Source organism: Ischnura elegans, chromosome 11 (assembly GCF_921293095.1).
Source record: "Ischnura elegans chromosome 11, ioIscEleg1.1, whole genome shotgun sequence".
NCBI lineage: Eukaryota > Metazoa > Arthropoda > Insecta > Odonata > Coenagrionidae > Ischnura > Ischnura elegans.
In genome coordinates, this window is record NC_060256.1 from 34863275 (window position 1) to 34879963 (window position 16689).

Here is a 16689-nt window from a genome sequence, read left to right on the forward strand (position 1 = left end):
GATCCCGTGTTTGTGGAAAACAATGAGAAATAGACAGGGCATGAGGAGCGGTTAGGAACCATTTTCAAGGTCTCAGTTCAGGGGAGAAGTGCAAGAGGTTGACCCAGAAAAAAATACATCCAACAGATTGCAGTGGATGTGGGATTTCAATATTTGATGCTTCTACTTCAGACTTTTTCTTGGGCTCACATTCCAAGAACTGTTACAGTATTATTTTTACACCAAGGTGAACATTCATTTTTTATGCTATAAGAAAATCTTCTGATGGGCAGTAAAGGATATCCCCACAGTCAGCTCAGAAGTGAGCATTGTGGGAGTAGGCAGTGCTTGCGCAATGATTTGTTTTATCTGAACAAGGCTGACTCGAGAGCTAATTAGTCATCTAAAGGGGATCTCAGTGAAGTCATGCTGTTATGCCATCCTGTTCAGTCACAATCCATTCCTAGCATCCAAGGCCGTGGCCAGGGATGTATTCCAAATCATGTATGCTGTGTATTAAAGCCATTTAGAATTGAACTCTGGAGCAGCCCTGGAATGAGCATTTCCAGGTGACTTAGGGTCGCTGCAAGTGCATGAAAAGTTTTATATGCTTGATACGGAGTGTTGTAGCCTCATGGCTACTGGTGTTTACAGTACTCCGAGGTACCAGTTTGAAGCATGGAATAATGGGAACTGATTTGCTTATTAGATCTTACCTCCAATACACATTTTATTTAAATTATAAAACAACACTCACTGATGTCAACAGGAATTTGTCTTTATAAATAGATTTATTTTGGTGCCTAGAAATGTGGCAAAGTCATCTTTCCATTCAGCTTTTCTGGTTTTCATGATTACTTATAGCACTCCAATGTATGTCAGCAATTTAGCATTTTGGAGCTACTGCTCCAATCCTGCAGCAATGGCATAGACATAGCATTTGTGATTCGGGAAACACCTAATATGTATGACTTTTCTGGAGGGGGCAAAATCTATTGGTAAAGGTGGGATATTCAAGGCAATCCTTTTCATCGAATTGCTCGTGACTGAATATAAAAAGAGTTAGGGGGCTGAAACCCATACATCCTCCCCTACTGGCTATGGCCTTGCAAGTATTTAAACACTTTCACTGCAAATGATGTCAATTGGTATTATCGTGGCCCAACTCAGAGTGTGGAATGACACTAATTGACATCACTATGCCTGTATAGTGACAACTGGTGCTGCATGTTTATGTTTAGAGGCATCTTCGGTCATTAACTTAAACGTAACTACATGCAAGCCATTCCCAAATTATGGACGTACCGAATGATACTGATGGGTTCCTCTGAAGGATATTTAAATTATTTCTTATTAAGATTTTTCTTTATAAAAATTATGGATCTGTCAATGCTAACAATCTCCTCTTGGTTTGTGTGCGTTGTTCTCATATAACAAGTTAGTAGCTACTGGTAGGAGATGTTACATGGGCAGGATTAATGATAATAATACAGCCCCTTCAATCCGAGATATTCTATATCCATCCATACAAGTTATTTTCAAATCTGTTTAACTTTCTCAGAAACGTAACTTGTCCATAACCAAGGGCATCCTGAGTTTATTGAATTGATACATTACTGGTGATAACGTTTTCATTTTGATTGCTTCATTTATGTTCAAACTAGTTATGGAATAGAGCTGGTTTATTCGATTTAAGGTTTCAGTTGAATGATACCATGTGTCCCAGTGAAAACAAGTGCTTCACAATAAATACTTCTTAGCATTTGCTTGATTCTCAGTTAAACTCCTTTTTTAAAAGTTCTTTTTGCGTTTCAGGATCCTCTTTAACTTTACCAATAAGGGAAATGCCTATTATGTACTTTTCTGTCTAGGAATCAGTAAGTAGAAAAGAGTGGAAGCCTCATGTCTGGAAGCAGTTCCATTTTATGAATACTGGCTTGTCTCCTGCTCAGTATTGGCTAGTTTCCCATATGTACATATGAATGTATAGAAACAATACTTTAGAACTTTCAAGAAGGCATATCAAAACAACCATTGATTTCTTTCTCAGTCAAGTGTAAAATTTTGTTGCAGTATGGATTGTACTGAAAGGAGCATTAGCTGATTCACTTCGATTAACTACTCATTATCTTATACATATTTACCTATTTTGGTTTTGGTTTGGGTCTCCCGTTTGCCATACCTTCTGGACTAAACCCTATACATCCATATCCCAATTGATCTCATCTATATAACATCTGAAAGTGTTTGGCATCTTCCTGGCATACATCAAAGTAGGAAAACAGCATTGAGGGTGGTTTACATATATGATAACCAGGAGAATTCAGCCTCACACTTCCTTCTCTATAGGAATTTACCACAAGGAACTCTTGAATACTGAAATTTATTGCAATGCAGACTCAGCAAAGAATGAAAAGTCCACTCAGGTTCAAAATTTTCTTACTTTGTGTTCAGACTCAGATCACCCAGATTCATGTCAGGTGCTCATGCAAATTAAGCTTCCGAGGCATTTTTTCTTCCCTTGTGGATTTTCATCAAGATCCAGGGGTTCAATGACCCCTTCCCCAAAGTTTTTGCCAGTACCCCTCTAATTTTGTCCCCCTCAAAATTTACGCTCTCTCTCCACCCCTTTGACCACTTTCTCGTACAATTTTCAAATCATCACTCTTGTTAAATAGTCATTTTTAGCCTGGGAAATAACTTTTCTCCTGAATTTTGTAGGTGGGACAGGGTACGCAATACGTTTATCCCCTGTGGATCTGCAATTGAGAGAAAATCCAGAAGGTATGGCAGGGAACGTGAAATAACTACGAAAAAAAAACCCGCAGAGACAGACGAGCACGAAACCTTGGCACAAAGTGGTTGCGCACGCATGGTAATGCGTGAGTGGCACCCCCTGATCAGCACCCTCCAGCCCTAAGGCAGCCGGTCGGGAGCATTTTGGTCCAGGGGGAGCGGTGTCCGGCCGAGGTCCAGCCCAGCCAAGACCCGACCAGCCATCCCCCTCCTCCGCCACTGCCCCCTCCCCCTGCCCCCTCCGGTCAGGTCCCCCCTTCCTTACCCTCGTCCTCCCCACCCCCCTCCTCCTCATCCTCCTCCCCCCAGCCACCCAAGCACTCCCCCTCCCCCTCGTCTGCGCCACGAGCGAAGAGACAGTCGAGGGCCGCAGCCGCCACGCTGTTGCGTCTCGCCAGCATGGGTGCTGCAGCACTCCACTTGTTCGTTCTCGGGTCGTACCGCTCCACCGAGCTGAGGCTCGAGCTTCCATCATTTCCTCCAATGGCGAACAGTCGTCCGTTGACGTGCACCAATTCGTGAGTGGCCCTGTTGCACCAAGACAAGGAAATGCATGGGTTAGGTCAAGCATATGAAGAAAGGCATGCAACCTTACCAAAATACATATATAAATAATTTGGGTTGAATTGTCCTAGGTTGAATGCTACATTAGGAAATCCAGCAATGTTAGAGCAGTTGAAGTAAAGCCATATCACAAGTATGGCTTGTTTTATCACCATACCAAAATGAAAAACATGGTGGCTTTCCTGAAAAACATTTTTGTAACATAATGACTGACCATGATTTCAGCAACTAGTGCTATTATCAAGGTATCCAGTATAAAATATTCAGAGTCATTTCTTTTTGCCGTCCCACCTGTGGCAGATCAATCAGTGAATGAGATGTGATCTTTATCAAAATAAGATGGAGGAATACTTTGGAAATTTAGAAGCGAGATTGCAAAGAGGATCTGTAGCCCTATTACAGTAAGGATATTAATGGGGAGTTACGATGGAGACTCTGGGTCTTTTCTTTGACTTTTCTAAAGCCTTTGATCTTGTCAATCACCAACTACTCCTACTAAAACTGGGTTTTTATGGTATACGAGGTACTCCTTATAAGTGGATTGAATCGTATCTGAGTGGACGTCACCAACATGTTGTATTATACAAAAATGGCACTCAGTTTATCTCTCCTGGTAAAGAAGTCCTACTAGGTGTGCCACAGGGCTCTGTCTTGGGTCCTGTTCTGTTTTTGCTGTATATAAATGATCTACCAGGTACTCTTAAATCTGTCACAGGTGTCAAACCTATACTCTATGCTGACGATACTAATGTTATTGTATCTGCCCCATCATTGAATAGCTTGTCCCTTACAGCAGTCACTGCCACTAAACTCCTATATGAATGGTGTCAAAATAATTTTCTTAAATTGAACCTTGAAAAGTCTGGCCTTATTCATTTTTGTAACAAAAATAAAGAATCCGAAGCAATACCAATTGTTGTAGAGGGGAAACAACTCCCACAAATTTCCAGTTCAAAGTTCCTCGGAGTTATCCTGAACAAAAATATGACATGGGTAGAGCACATCAGCAAATTGCGCAGCAAGCTCAGTTCAACATGCTTTCTCATAAGAAGCATCAGGAACACGGTAAATAATGATGTCTTATTGTCCATTTACTATAGTGAATTTTACTCTCACATTATTTTCAGCATCCTGTTTTGGGGTTCCTCTCCCCATTCTACTGAAATCTTTAAAATTCAGAAGCGAATTATAAGGCTGATGTGCAATGCCCCCTATGATTCACCTTGTCGTCCCTTGTTCAAGAAACTGGACATATTACCACTACCATGTGTGTATATTTTTCATTTACTTGCTTACACAAAAAGAAATCTATTTCATTACATTAAGAACCGTGATGTCCATCATCATTCCACGAGGCAAATTGACCAGCTGCATGTTTCGTATGTGCGCACCAAGAATACCAGCGCTGGTCCAAATTGTATGGGCCTTCAACTCTACAATAAATTGCCACCTGAACTTAAGGCACCATCAAGTGTCACTACTTTCAAGACCAACCTACTTAAATATTTGAAATTAAGAATGTATTATTCTGTAGATGAATTCTTAAACAAATTTTGATGTATCCTGCATCATTGTATATTTGTATTTATTGTATATATATTTTTTTATCTTGACGTGTCCTATATCCAGTGCACCCCTTGTACTTCTAGATCTCTGGACAAATAAACATTATTATTATTATTACGATCAATTTGTGGATATGTAATTTCTATTATCAAAGTGAAGGAAATATTTAGATTCAACAAGGTGCTATTGATCGGATCAGCGGTTTATGTGGAAAGTACAGAAATTGACGGAATTGCAAAACTAATTCTTGGTAGCAAAATGGAAGTGGTCAGGAAGAGAGGTAAATTTTTAATGGAATAACTTGGGGGAGAGTTGTGGAAAAGTCAGTGGCATAGCCAGGGGGGGGCTGGGGGGTCCGGACCCCTCCCCCAAAATTTAAAAACAATTATTTTCCTTCATAAAAGGAAAAAATTATGAATTTACAAAATATTTCCTCTACAAATATAGTTTTTTCGATTATGAAAAGTGTTAAAATTAGTTAAAAACCCTCTACTTAGTACCCTGTTTTTCAAAAATTTCCCCCCCTGGTTTAGGACCCCTCCCCTCCGAACGAAATTCCTAGCTACCCCACTGGCAACAGTCCTTCCCATGAAAATGGAGTGAATGCATGCATAGTATTTGTGCTTTTTTGTGACATATGGTCCTTCACCACTGCCCTATCTCACCTCCTTGACATCATTGGCGCAATGGGCTCCCATGCGTTGCGCCGCACGTTTAGCCTCTCACCGCTGGACATGCACATGGTGCCATCGTTTCCTCCCACGCAGTAAACGGCAGCACCGCCATAGCCCTCGTCACCCGGGAGTGCGGCCACCCCACTGCTTGATCTACGACTGCTCATGGCGGGTAGGGTGACCCAGCGCCCCTCTCGTGGGTCCAGGCGCTCCACACTTGCCTGGTAGTTGCTCGAGTCGAACCCGCCCACTGCATAAATGCACTTCTCTGGATTGAGGAAGAGTTAGAAACTTGTTAGCTGAGCTTAGTGCGTAAACAGAAGATAAGTTGATATAAAAATAATATTGGTTCCAGCCAGAGTCGGAACTAGGAGTTTTTTCAAGGGGAGCAAAGATCAGTGTACTTCCTCCCTACTCCTCCCCCATCAATAAAATACTATACATCTGTAAGCAATTTTTTTGAGATACAGTAGTTGTAATTACACACCATATGTTTGCATTTAAGAACATTAATTAATATTATTGTTCAACAATTTATGAATTATAAATAATAGTTAAATAATTTAACAAGAAAAATTAAATAACTTTTTAAAATTAACTTTTCAAATTTTGCCACCCCCTGAAAACTGCCACCTGGGGCCTGTGCCCCCTCCGCCCTACCCTAGCACCAGGCCTGGTTCCAGCATGTGACCATGAGGAAGTTTCAAACTTTAAGAATTTTTTCCTTAACCCCCAGAATCTCATGTTTACTAGGATCACTTCCAAGGGACTGAATGAAGTTTTGCTTAAAGTAGCTAAACGCATGCTTAGGACATTTCATATTTACTTAATGAAAATTGAAAATTATTGAATGCAAACAAAGAGAAGGAAAGAAAATTAAGTAATATTTTCTGCATGAAAGCAAGTATATTATACTCATTATTTATTCAACAAGAATAGGGTGGTTGTAATGCTTAAGTAAAACCCATATGTGAATTTGAAGCCTAGCTTGAGTGGTATGATTGATGTTGGGACCAAGTACCATTGTGGCAAGTATCAGAAGGGGCATTTATCTCTTCCTTCCACAATCTAAGTAAGAGATAGTGTAAATGTCAGTGAAACTGTAACAGGGTGATCATATCACAGCAAAGCACAGAATAAATGAGTCAAATGCTGGACATCACTGTGTGAAAATAATTAAATTGTTCTTTTATGTCTATTATTGTCTTTTATGCACCTTATGTCTGTTTATTGAAAGTTATGTATCATAACAATAGATTTGACAGTCTAATATTTTGATGCTACTAACTCTTTTTTTTCTGAAATGCGCAGCAGTTAAAATTATCAATTTGCTTCCTAGGGATGTGAAAATAAAAGTATTTGAACAAATGATATGCTATTTTACAGCCAGTTGCAGATTTTAGAAATGCGAGTGGAAATTATGCTCATATGTAGAGGCAATATTCCTAAATGTGAAAAGAGAATCTAATCTATGAAAATGAGGATATTTTGGAATTGGAAATTCAGAATTCCCTGCAGATCTCAGATTGTAGGATATAGTACAGTTGAGGACCTCAAATCTGGAATCCAGAAACCCGAAAACCAGAAATCCGGGACGTTTGAAAATTCCTCCGCGTAGTGTTTCGACTTGCCACCTCGTGGCACCACTCTCCGAGCCTTGTTCTGGGACGAGTAGGAAGTTAGCATATGCTATGAACATACGCTAACAACCTAGGCAGGGACACTTAGGGATCTCAAATGTCGAGTACAAGAGCCTGACCGCCTATATAAATTAATTAATTAACAAAATATACAAGTATATGTACAGATTTACTGTCTGACTATAAGGAAGGTATTGATAGGTATTGCAACATATGCTAGCAAACGCTATCAATTAAAGCTATAGAGCATGAAGAAAAAGAAATATTTATTGCTCATTCTCATATAGTATTAAGCACATATAGTTTATGCTGCAGAAGCTATGGTCGTGATTTGACGACTTATTCGGCAAGATTTTATTGCATATATTAAATTGAAATACAGCTGGAAGGTTTATATGCTGATAAATGTTAAAATCCCTTTGATGAGTAATTTCTGAGTCATGGTTTTATTGCATTGAAATTCTACAAAAAAGTGAACCACTTTTTCTGCATGCTGAAGACCAGAAATCCAGAAAAACTATAAATCCTGAAACCCTCTGATCCTAACCTTTCTGGATTTGAGGTCCTTAACTGTATATGCATGGGAAAAAGAGAATATCTGCGCAGATTTGGGAAGAATATGGATGTGAAATGTTTTGTGGGCTTCATCTATTCATTAGTAGACTCACCTAGCACTGCTAGTCGGCAGTACCTCCGCCTAGTGACCATGGCGGGGCAAGAAGTCCAAACTGAGGTCAAAGGGTCAAACCGCTCAACGCTGCTCAGGCAGGAAGCGCCATCATAGCCCCCGCACACATATGCCAGTCCATCAAAGCTGCAGATGCCTTTATTGAGACAATCCAAGGGAGAGAAGTTGAGGACACGTACAATGATGTGTGGACCAAGGAATGGACTCAAGGGGAACCCTTCCCAATTTAGAGCAGTAAATAATACCATCCCAAATTCTTCAGTGATGATAAAGTACTAAAAAAATATTTAGTTCTAGAAAACATGGAAATTTAAGTATTTTTTTAATAAACTGGAGCTTATGGAGCAGCCTTTTTCCTTATGACTTGATGAGGGGCTAAAACAACTGTGAATGCAATGGGGAGGAATACATTATGTGCTTTGGAATTAATATTGAGCATTTATTGAGTGTCTACTTTTCTCCAAACAGTTAGATTCCACATGTTGAATATTTACAGAGATGGACCCAGTAATTCATCCTTAAGCTCTGTTTTCATCAACGAACAGCAGATTATTTCCACTTTAAGGTCAATTGCCAACGCATTTACTCAAACATTACCTAGACAACTTCTCTTGGTGCCCATGGGGGTGACGGCCGCCCATTGATTGGTCAGCGGGTTGTAACACTCGGCTGTCGCCAGGTCAGTTGCCCCGTCATACCTATGCAGGGATGGAGAAGTAAGTTAGGAGTTACAGCTGAGGCTCTAAATATAATGGACTATTTGCAGAGGTCATTTTGGGGCAATTTGTGATTAAGTAACAAAATTTCATATCTTAATGAGAGTTATTCTGGATGGAATCATATTTCTGGCGTACTGTAGCTGTTGAAATTTTTTGAATTGATATTGAAGGATCAAAAACATGCTCTGACATCACAGACCCTGCTTGCTTGGGTTATATTTTTGTTTGTTATCAACAGCATAACAACGACTGTTGAAAAGGCTTAATGGCATAATGGTTTAGCTATTTTAGAACAAAAAAGACTAACTTTTTGTTGAATACCTCCTAGAAAATGTTACTGAATACTCAAAGGGGTTCATTGAAAAACCGGTCTGCAGTTGATATTACATATTTGGATTATTGTGATTACACACTGTTATATATTGGATTATTTTATGAAGAAAACCCCTTCCTTTGTGAACTCATAGCTAAGAGGAGTGAAACTGGCTTCTCTCACTCTAACTAAGGTTAATTATCGTTAGTTGTTCATTAATGTAAAACTTTGTTTGCTGCCTAAGTCACTAAATACCACAACTAATGTCAGAGAATAGTAATATCGATACCTCCACTGCAGAAATGCTAACAATCGCACACCGAATCAAATCCCCTCATCTAGTAGCACAACAATACGAATCTACTCAGCTGGCAGTGTCCGGAGCATAAACACTCACCTCCAAGCTTGAGGAATAGGAGATGAGCCGTTATACTCCGGACACTGGCAGCTTAGCAGATTCATATTGTTGGGCTACTAGATGAGCAGATTTGATTCGGTGGGTGATTGTTGAGCATTTTTTGCAGTGGTATCGATATGCTAATACACAAACCAATGTTAATAAAGTTTGCAGTAGCTAGTAGTGCGTGCCAGCAAATTTTACATACGTCACTAAATGATGAAGATGGCAAGCGTTCATTTCAGTGCAAGATCTGAAATATTACTTATAAACATAAGAACTGTTATTACCAAATCGGAACAAAATATATATCGGGGTAAAAATTTTAACGTACAGTTTTAATGTCTCGTATATTTTATTGTTTCCTAAGTTTGTAGAATTACTCCTTTACAAGCATTCATTATTTCCTCCAGCTCTTTTAGCCATAGTGGGTGGTATTTAGCTCCTGATTTAGGGGAAAGAACTTCTAACATTTGTGGAAATTTTATAATTAATATCTCTATCAACATTAAGGAATGTCTAATCCATTCTATTTAAACTCAGGGCAAGTAATATGTGGTTATCAGACTGATCAACTGGACCTGAAGATGTACTCACCCACCAACGACGTACAGAAGGTGTCCAATGGCTGTGACCCCTGTTCGACTCCGCCTGAATATCATGGGTGCAATGGAGTGCCAGCGATCAGTCCTGGGGCTGTAGCGTTCACACTCATTGTGCGTAGCAAACAGGTTGCCGCCACCTTCAAAACAGAGGTGGGTATCTCTTTAGTCATATAAGGTTGAATTAAAATTTATTTCGTAGTTTTATGGATTTATTTAACATCATATTCTTCTTATATTTTCATTAAAGATATTGCTCTTTTTTAAGATGTCATTCCAAAGTATGTATCAAACCATTTAATACCAGCAAATTTCTTGTAATTTTTGCTCAGAATAATGGAACTGTTTTTATTTAGCATTTCATTATGAATAGCTTGTCAGTGATTAAAAAAATATTGGATAAATTATTATTCTGTGTGCATTTCATCTTTAATTTAGAGGAAAATCAATCTATAAAAGCTTATTGGTTTGAATTATTTTTTTGGAATCCTGCACTTCCTCATCTAAAGTAAAAAAGCATGGCTGAAATGTTGGCAAAAATTTTAATTAAAAATTTTTCAATACCTATTCTCCGAGAAACTGATTCAACATTAAATATAAAGGGTAGGAAAAAGAGAAAAACTATATTTATTTGTATATTTTCTATATTCTATCCCCCTAAATGTTCTCATTGGTGTACCTTTAGCTATGCATTGCATTATTCACCCACATTGCCTCTCAATAATGAGACACTCACCAATGGCAAACAGGTACGGCTTGGTCCCCTGTGGTCTGCGGTGTGCCGTCCTGGGCGTAGAGAGTGCTGCCCTCTGCTCGGGCAGCAGATGGTACTTCATGGCCTCGAGAACCAGCTCGCGCACCTCAGCGCCCCCTCGCCGAACTAACGCCTCTCCCTCTACCCGAGACATCAGGAATGAACGGCCAATCAGCGCCAGCCGGACGTGACGCATCAGCTTGGGTGGTGAGTACAGGTCAGTCATTTGGAAATAAAAATGATGAAAGCATATTTTTAGTACACTCTTTCAGGGATGTTCAAGTGCTATGGAAGTACTCCTTAGGGAGTAAATAGTGTGCTTACTTTTTCTGAGAAGTGGGAGGGGGTTCTACAGTACTGCTTAATTGCTTACATAAAACAGCAAGGTTTCATCCTGAGGAAAGGAGTAGTCATTGAGTACTGTGTTCATATGGATGAAGGCTCAAATTAAATTTTTATCTAGACAATACAGATGCAGATTTAGTTTGCAGTGTTATGTGTAATTATAGTAATTTATTAAAAGAATACTTTAACATATTTAATTTAGTAATATGTAATCCTAAAGTACTTAAATAGTAGAATTATAGTAATACATATGTATGTAGAAATATAGCAATGGTAGAATTATAGTAATGATATGACATTGCTTAATAAACCCTTCAAAATAATTATAAAATTTTTATTTTTTTAATATCAAGCAAACATAAAAAATTGGAAAATTTTATATAAATGGTGGAGGAGTTAAAAAAATTCTTATTTTTGCTTATATGTTGGAGGGCAGAGGTCCAATGGCTAAAAATGTGCTTACATTAAACTTAAATGCTCCCAAGTGTTTGAGTAGGCTGCTATATTTTTGTAATTAGCTCTCTGCCCTCCTTTATTCAACATCTGTCATTTGAATACCATGGGGTCATTTATTTACATTCGGAATTACAATTCATTTAAGAATTCAGATGATGGGAGAGAAATACTGGTTTTTCCCTTCCATCCATTATTCATCAGTATAATAATTTTCCTCATTCAGCCATTACTTCATAAGAAAATGTGGAGTTGTTGCCCTTTTTTATGAGTTGGTGACATCATTTGAGTTCTAATTCATTTGCTTCTTCAGAGAGAACTGCTCATTGAGACTTGCTCACTAGAATACAAATATAAAAAAACCTACAAGGTGATGTGAGGAGGAAATGAGTAGCTGAGAAGACGTGGCCTGCTCCACAAAAGTGGGTGATGTCATCAAATTATCCGCAAAGGGTTAGTTAATTGCATGGTTCACAGTCTATGGTGTATAAGAGATGGTTACATGGTTTGATCTGAGATTTCAGACTAATTTTGGAGGTGGGATGACTGAGCAGTTTTTTGAGCTGAGGATTTTCTAGGCTGATATGGTTCAGCTGCTTTGTTTACTGATTCCTTAGATCTAAGATAGTATGGTAAATGCCATGATTCTGGTTTAGTGAGGCTTTGGCTGTATCTAACATACCTGTGGTAGGTGTTGTTCTCTCTTGGGCAAGTCATGCTTCACCCAGCTGAGCACTGCCAAGAAGACCATCTCCTCTGAGGGCACGTTCAACTGGCCGCTGGATATCAGGCCCTCCACCTGAAGAGAAAGAAGGAAAAATGGTCATTATCTCTCCACAGCCATTTCTTTAGCTTGCGTGTGTGAATTAATAGCTTTGAGTTTAAAATTTCTACACTAAATCATTCAATTTAAGTTGTACAGTGGGTTATAACTCTTGAGGCTTGTAATAGAATGTTTTATTTTACACCATCCCAGGGAATAATAAGTATGAACTTCTCTTGGGCTTGCCACCATAAAAAAAAGTAGGCAGCCGATGATTTGGGCTGTGAATTACTCCCATTCTTTGAGCTACTGATGCTGTGTAGTGTGAAGTGACCATAAACTTTCTAACACCAATTTTCAGCAGTCATTTCAAACTAGAATCATCAACCTTTAGAATGGGCTATTAATTGGAGCCTGTAACTTCGGCTGCCTATAATTTTCTCCAATAGATTATTATTTCCAATATATGTACTTAATATATTATTTAATACATATATTGACTTTAAAGCATTCTTATATGAGGAAAAAGAACTGGTTATGTGTGTGTGGCGTACTGTTGGAAATGTGTATGAAATTTTGTGTTTTACCAGTAAGGCCTGTTAAAACACTATTTTAAATGGATAAATATGCTCAAAATTTACTGTCTGAGACTGCCGTACATATTTGTTATTCTTGCTGCAGACTCTGGAAAATTACAGCCAAATTATTGCCGCCATGATCTAGTAAGCACATGTGTAACTCATCTGACCAAGATGTAATGTGAACCACATGTAACGTAAAGATCGTGAAGAATGAATGTGAAGAGAGAGGGACAAACTTTTCCGGTTTTTCTCTTTTCACTGACATTACATCGGTTTGTGGGTGTGTTTTAGAGAATGCACTTATCTATACGTTACATGTGGTTCACATTACATCTTGGTCAGATGAGTTACACATGTGCTTACTAGATCATGGCGGCAATAATTTGGCTGTAATTTTCCAGAGTCTGCAGCAAGAATAACAAATATGTACGGCAGTCTCAGACAGTAAATTTTGAGCATATTTATCCATTTAAAATAGTGTTTTAACAGATAGTTAAATTTATTTCCGCACGTTTTTAATTCATAATATCTAATTCGTCAGGTGAGAAAGCGCCTTATTCTAAATATTTCAGGATTGATACATGGGAATCGAAGAGTGAGGCTGTGATAAATTTAACGGCAAATTCTGGCGGAGAAATCACTGCAGTGCGCGATATTACGCGGATGCGTTTTACGTGAGACTAAACGACAAATGAACGCCGGCAGCGTTAAACAATGAAGGCTTAGGCTTTAATAGATTATGACTCATTAGATTTGATTTTTTTGCTAATCCACCTAAAATCGCAAAAAACGCGAAATTTCGTTTTTATTTACCGATTTCGCGTTATTTCGTGTTATTTCGTGTTATCGCGTCTCACGAAATTCACGGACCTCTAGTCATTAGTGATTCAATCTGATGGACGGATTTGATCACTTTGAGTGAGATTTCCAGAGTGCATGTAATATAATTGGAAGTAAGGTTCCAAGCTCATGGGATTGGAATGCTTCCCCTACAGATTGAGGTCGGGAATAACTTAGGTAAGAATGGAGGGATGTTCGACACATCCGGAAAGTAAGCCAGCAGATCAAGGGTTTTAATATGCGGCAAGCCCTTACAGCTATTGTGATATCCTTGGGCATATGCAACACGCGGCGTAGAATTGTTAACAGGGGAAGAGGGATTTAAGGGGTCACTTCAAGTGATGTTACTGCATTGATTTCGGAGGCCACTCAGTCTGGTATCAATGCATGTTGATCTGTTTAAGCGGTTCAAATATTTAAGGTGAAAACTTTTTGTACATTTAGATGGCACTGGTAATAGATACTTGGATAGTAGTAGGTATTATTGATGTCTATTGCTGGTTACGATTCGCGCAAAAATTATATTTGTATCCCCCCCCCCAAAAAAATATAGTGTGATCGCTTTTCCATGAACACCAAAACCAAAACAGTTTCGATAATGCTAAAATACATACGATATTAATTAAATTTTTGATTTTGGCTGATATTTTTCTAAATAGTAGCCCTATTGAAAATTAAGCTATAGAATTTGAGTAAGGTTTAAAATTTTGATTCGCCCTACGAATGCCACATATATAAGTAGATTTCTTCGAAAAGGGAAATTGAAGAATTTTGATGAAATTCTCCCCGAGAGTGGACAAGCATTAAATTGTATAGCACATGTCCGATATTTTCAGTCGTCAATGCGGTATCTTGCTCTAATGCTAATGCGATTTAATTTTTGGGAAAATGGAGGACATAACTATTACTGTAAGGCATGGTATGCCCGAAATTATCGTGGACGATGCATTGGTAATATTTTACTGTCGTCAGAGCGAAAAAATCGTGCGACATATGATTTTAATATAAGGAAAAATGCTTGTAAAATGATGAAAAATATTTTCTACGGGCAATTGGCTCCTTCTTTAATTAAAAAATATTGAATAATTATCAAATTTCTCCCTCTCACTTTTTGATTGAAATTAATATCACATCAAGTATAAATAGTAATTTAAATACTGGCACTTATTCTTTTCCGGCCCTGCCAGTAATTTGGCGGTTTCATGCAGGCAGCTCGGTAATTTCGAGTAGTCTACTTCGCAGGTGAGCCTAGCCAAACTCAGAAAATAGGGAAGTAGTGTCTACTGAGAGGGAAGCCTTCCAATTCAATGGAATAATGTGGATAATTGATACGAAACAATACAGTACAGTAATTTAAGTTTAATTTTTCTTTATTGTAGTTGTACTTTACGTTAATACTTCAATTACGTGTATACACTAATGTACTGTATGATAAAATAAATTACATACCTGTATTTATACAATAAAACGTAGCTTCTGCCGTTTGATTGCGACATATTTAGTGATTTCGCGTTACTCGGCGTTTTCGGTAATCCGGCAGTGCTCTGGTCCGATATCTGCCGGTTTACCGAGAGACCACTGTACTACACAAGTATGATTACGATAAACTTGATTGTTTCTGGCTTTACTTTGTGAAAATCCATTCTTAATAATAAAACGTTATTGTACTTTTCCACACGATTTAATCACATTTTATAGTTAAATTTATGAAATCAAGCAATATGTTTAGAATTTAACAGCTTTTTATTGTTATAATAAAATTGAAAAAGTAGGTCTAATGAACGAATATAATGGGGGATTACCGTTGGTAAAATAACTGTTATTATAACGGATTCTGTACCTGATGATGTCGCCTCTGCGACGAAACCGGTCGTATTAATTTAATCGTGTGGAAAAGTACAATAACGTTTTATTATTATGATTACGATAACTTTTCCAATAAAAACAAGTGATTTCTGTTTGTTAGTCTCATCATTCACATAGCAGTCATGGCAGTCACTCGAAGAGTTCTCAATAACTAAAGGCCTGGTTACACGATACATTCACGTACGGATTAATGTCTAAATGTATGAACGCGAGAATGAACGCAACAATTCACCGTGTAACCACCCAACTTGTACGACTATATGCACAGAAAATAGAATCTGTTCTAATTCGGTTCATGCATTCGTACATGTTCGGTTCCGGTCCACCAAAATCATTAACGCAAACGTAAATTAACTTGTACGGGTTAATGTACCGTGTAACCAGGCCTTACGAATCGATCTATCGCCATTAGGTAACTGCGAATATCCCTCTGAAAGCAGCATGGATGCAAGCGAGCGCAATTTGATAGTTCCACAATGGGGAACGCCATATGGATACCTCTATTTCCTTTCTCCTCGCGTCCGACCCTAGGATTATTCGGGCGAGGGAATGTTTGGAGCCCTGCAAAATGACCGCTGAATCCAATTAACCCTCCAATTTCTCGAGTTCAGCCTGGAGAGGGGCGGGTGGTGAAAGGTCTAAATTGCTGCGGCCGGCGAAATTAATTGGAATGGTGGCATAGGCGCGCACGTCCGTGCGAGTGAAATGAAAAACTGCGCGGAGGGGCAATATGGATGCCCATGTTCCTGACCGCGAGATGTATATTTTTTTCTTTCATCACCCTGGCCCTTGTATTCATGAATGTTCTTTGAAAGGCACCTCGGATGAAGAGAATTCATCATTTCCTTTCGACCGGTGTTATTTTGTCTTTTTTTGTGTCTTATTAGCCGTTTAAACGAACGCAACCATAGCAAATTCAAATTCTTTTTTTACTTTCCACACTGGCAATGGATTAACGACCATGGTTTCGATTATTATATCATATTCTACCTATGATGATTATCATTTATGTTTTTAATCTTTTTGCCAGCTCTCCTTGGCCTTCATTCAACCTTTTCCACTTGAATTTCGAGTTACACTCGACATTTCCTAACTCACTATAAACTCGCATGTCAAGTGACACTTGACCAGCGCGATTTCCCGTTCAAG

General features: G+C 38.6%; 1 protein-coding gene across 1 annotated transcript in view; it reads right to left on the reverse strand.

Moving 5' to 3' along the window:
• Nucleotides 1–3020: 3020 nt before the first annotated feature.
• LOC124167606 (kelch-like protein 17) overlaps nucleotides 3021–16689 on the reverse strand; it is a 119288-nt gene continuing 105619 nt past the window's right edge. The window contains exons 7-13 of the mRNA XM_046545585.1: nucleotides 12173–12289; nucleotides 10675–10891; nucleotides 9934–10078; nucleotides 8505–8605; nucleotides 7888–8043; nucleotides 5571–5847; nucleotides 3021–3303 (exon numbers count right to left, since the gene is read on the reverse strand). Coding sequence (XP_046401541.1) covers nucleotides 3021–3303; nucleotides 5571–5847; nucleotides 7888–8043; nucleotides 8505–8605; nucleotides 9934–10078; nucleotides 10675–10891; nucleotides 12173–12289 — 1296 coding nt within the window. The remainder of the gene's footprint in view (nucleotides 3304–5570; nucleotides 5848–7887; nucleotides 8044–8504; nucleotides 8606–9933; nucleotides 10079–10674; nucleotides 10892–12172; nucleotides 12290–16689) is intronic.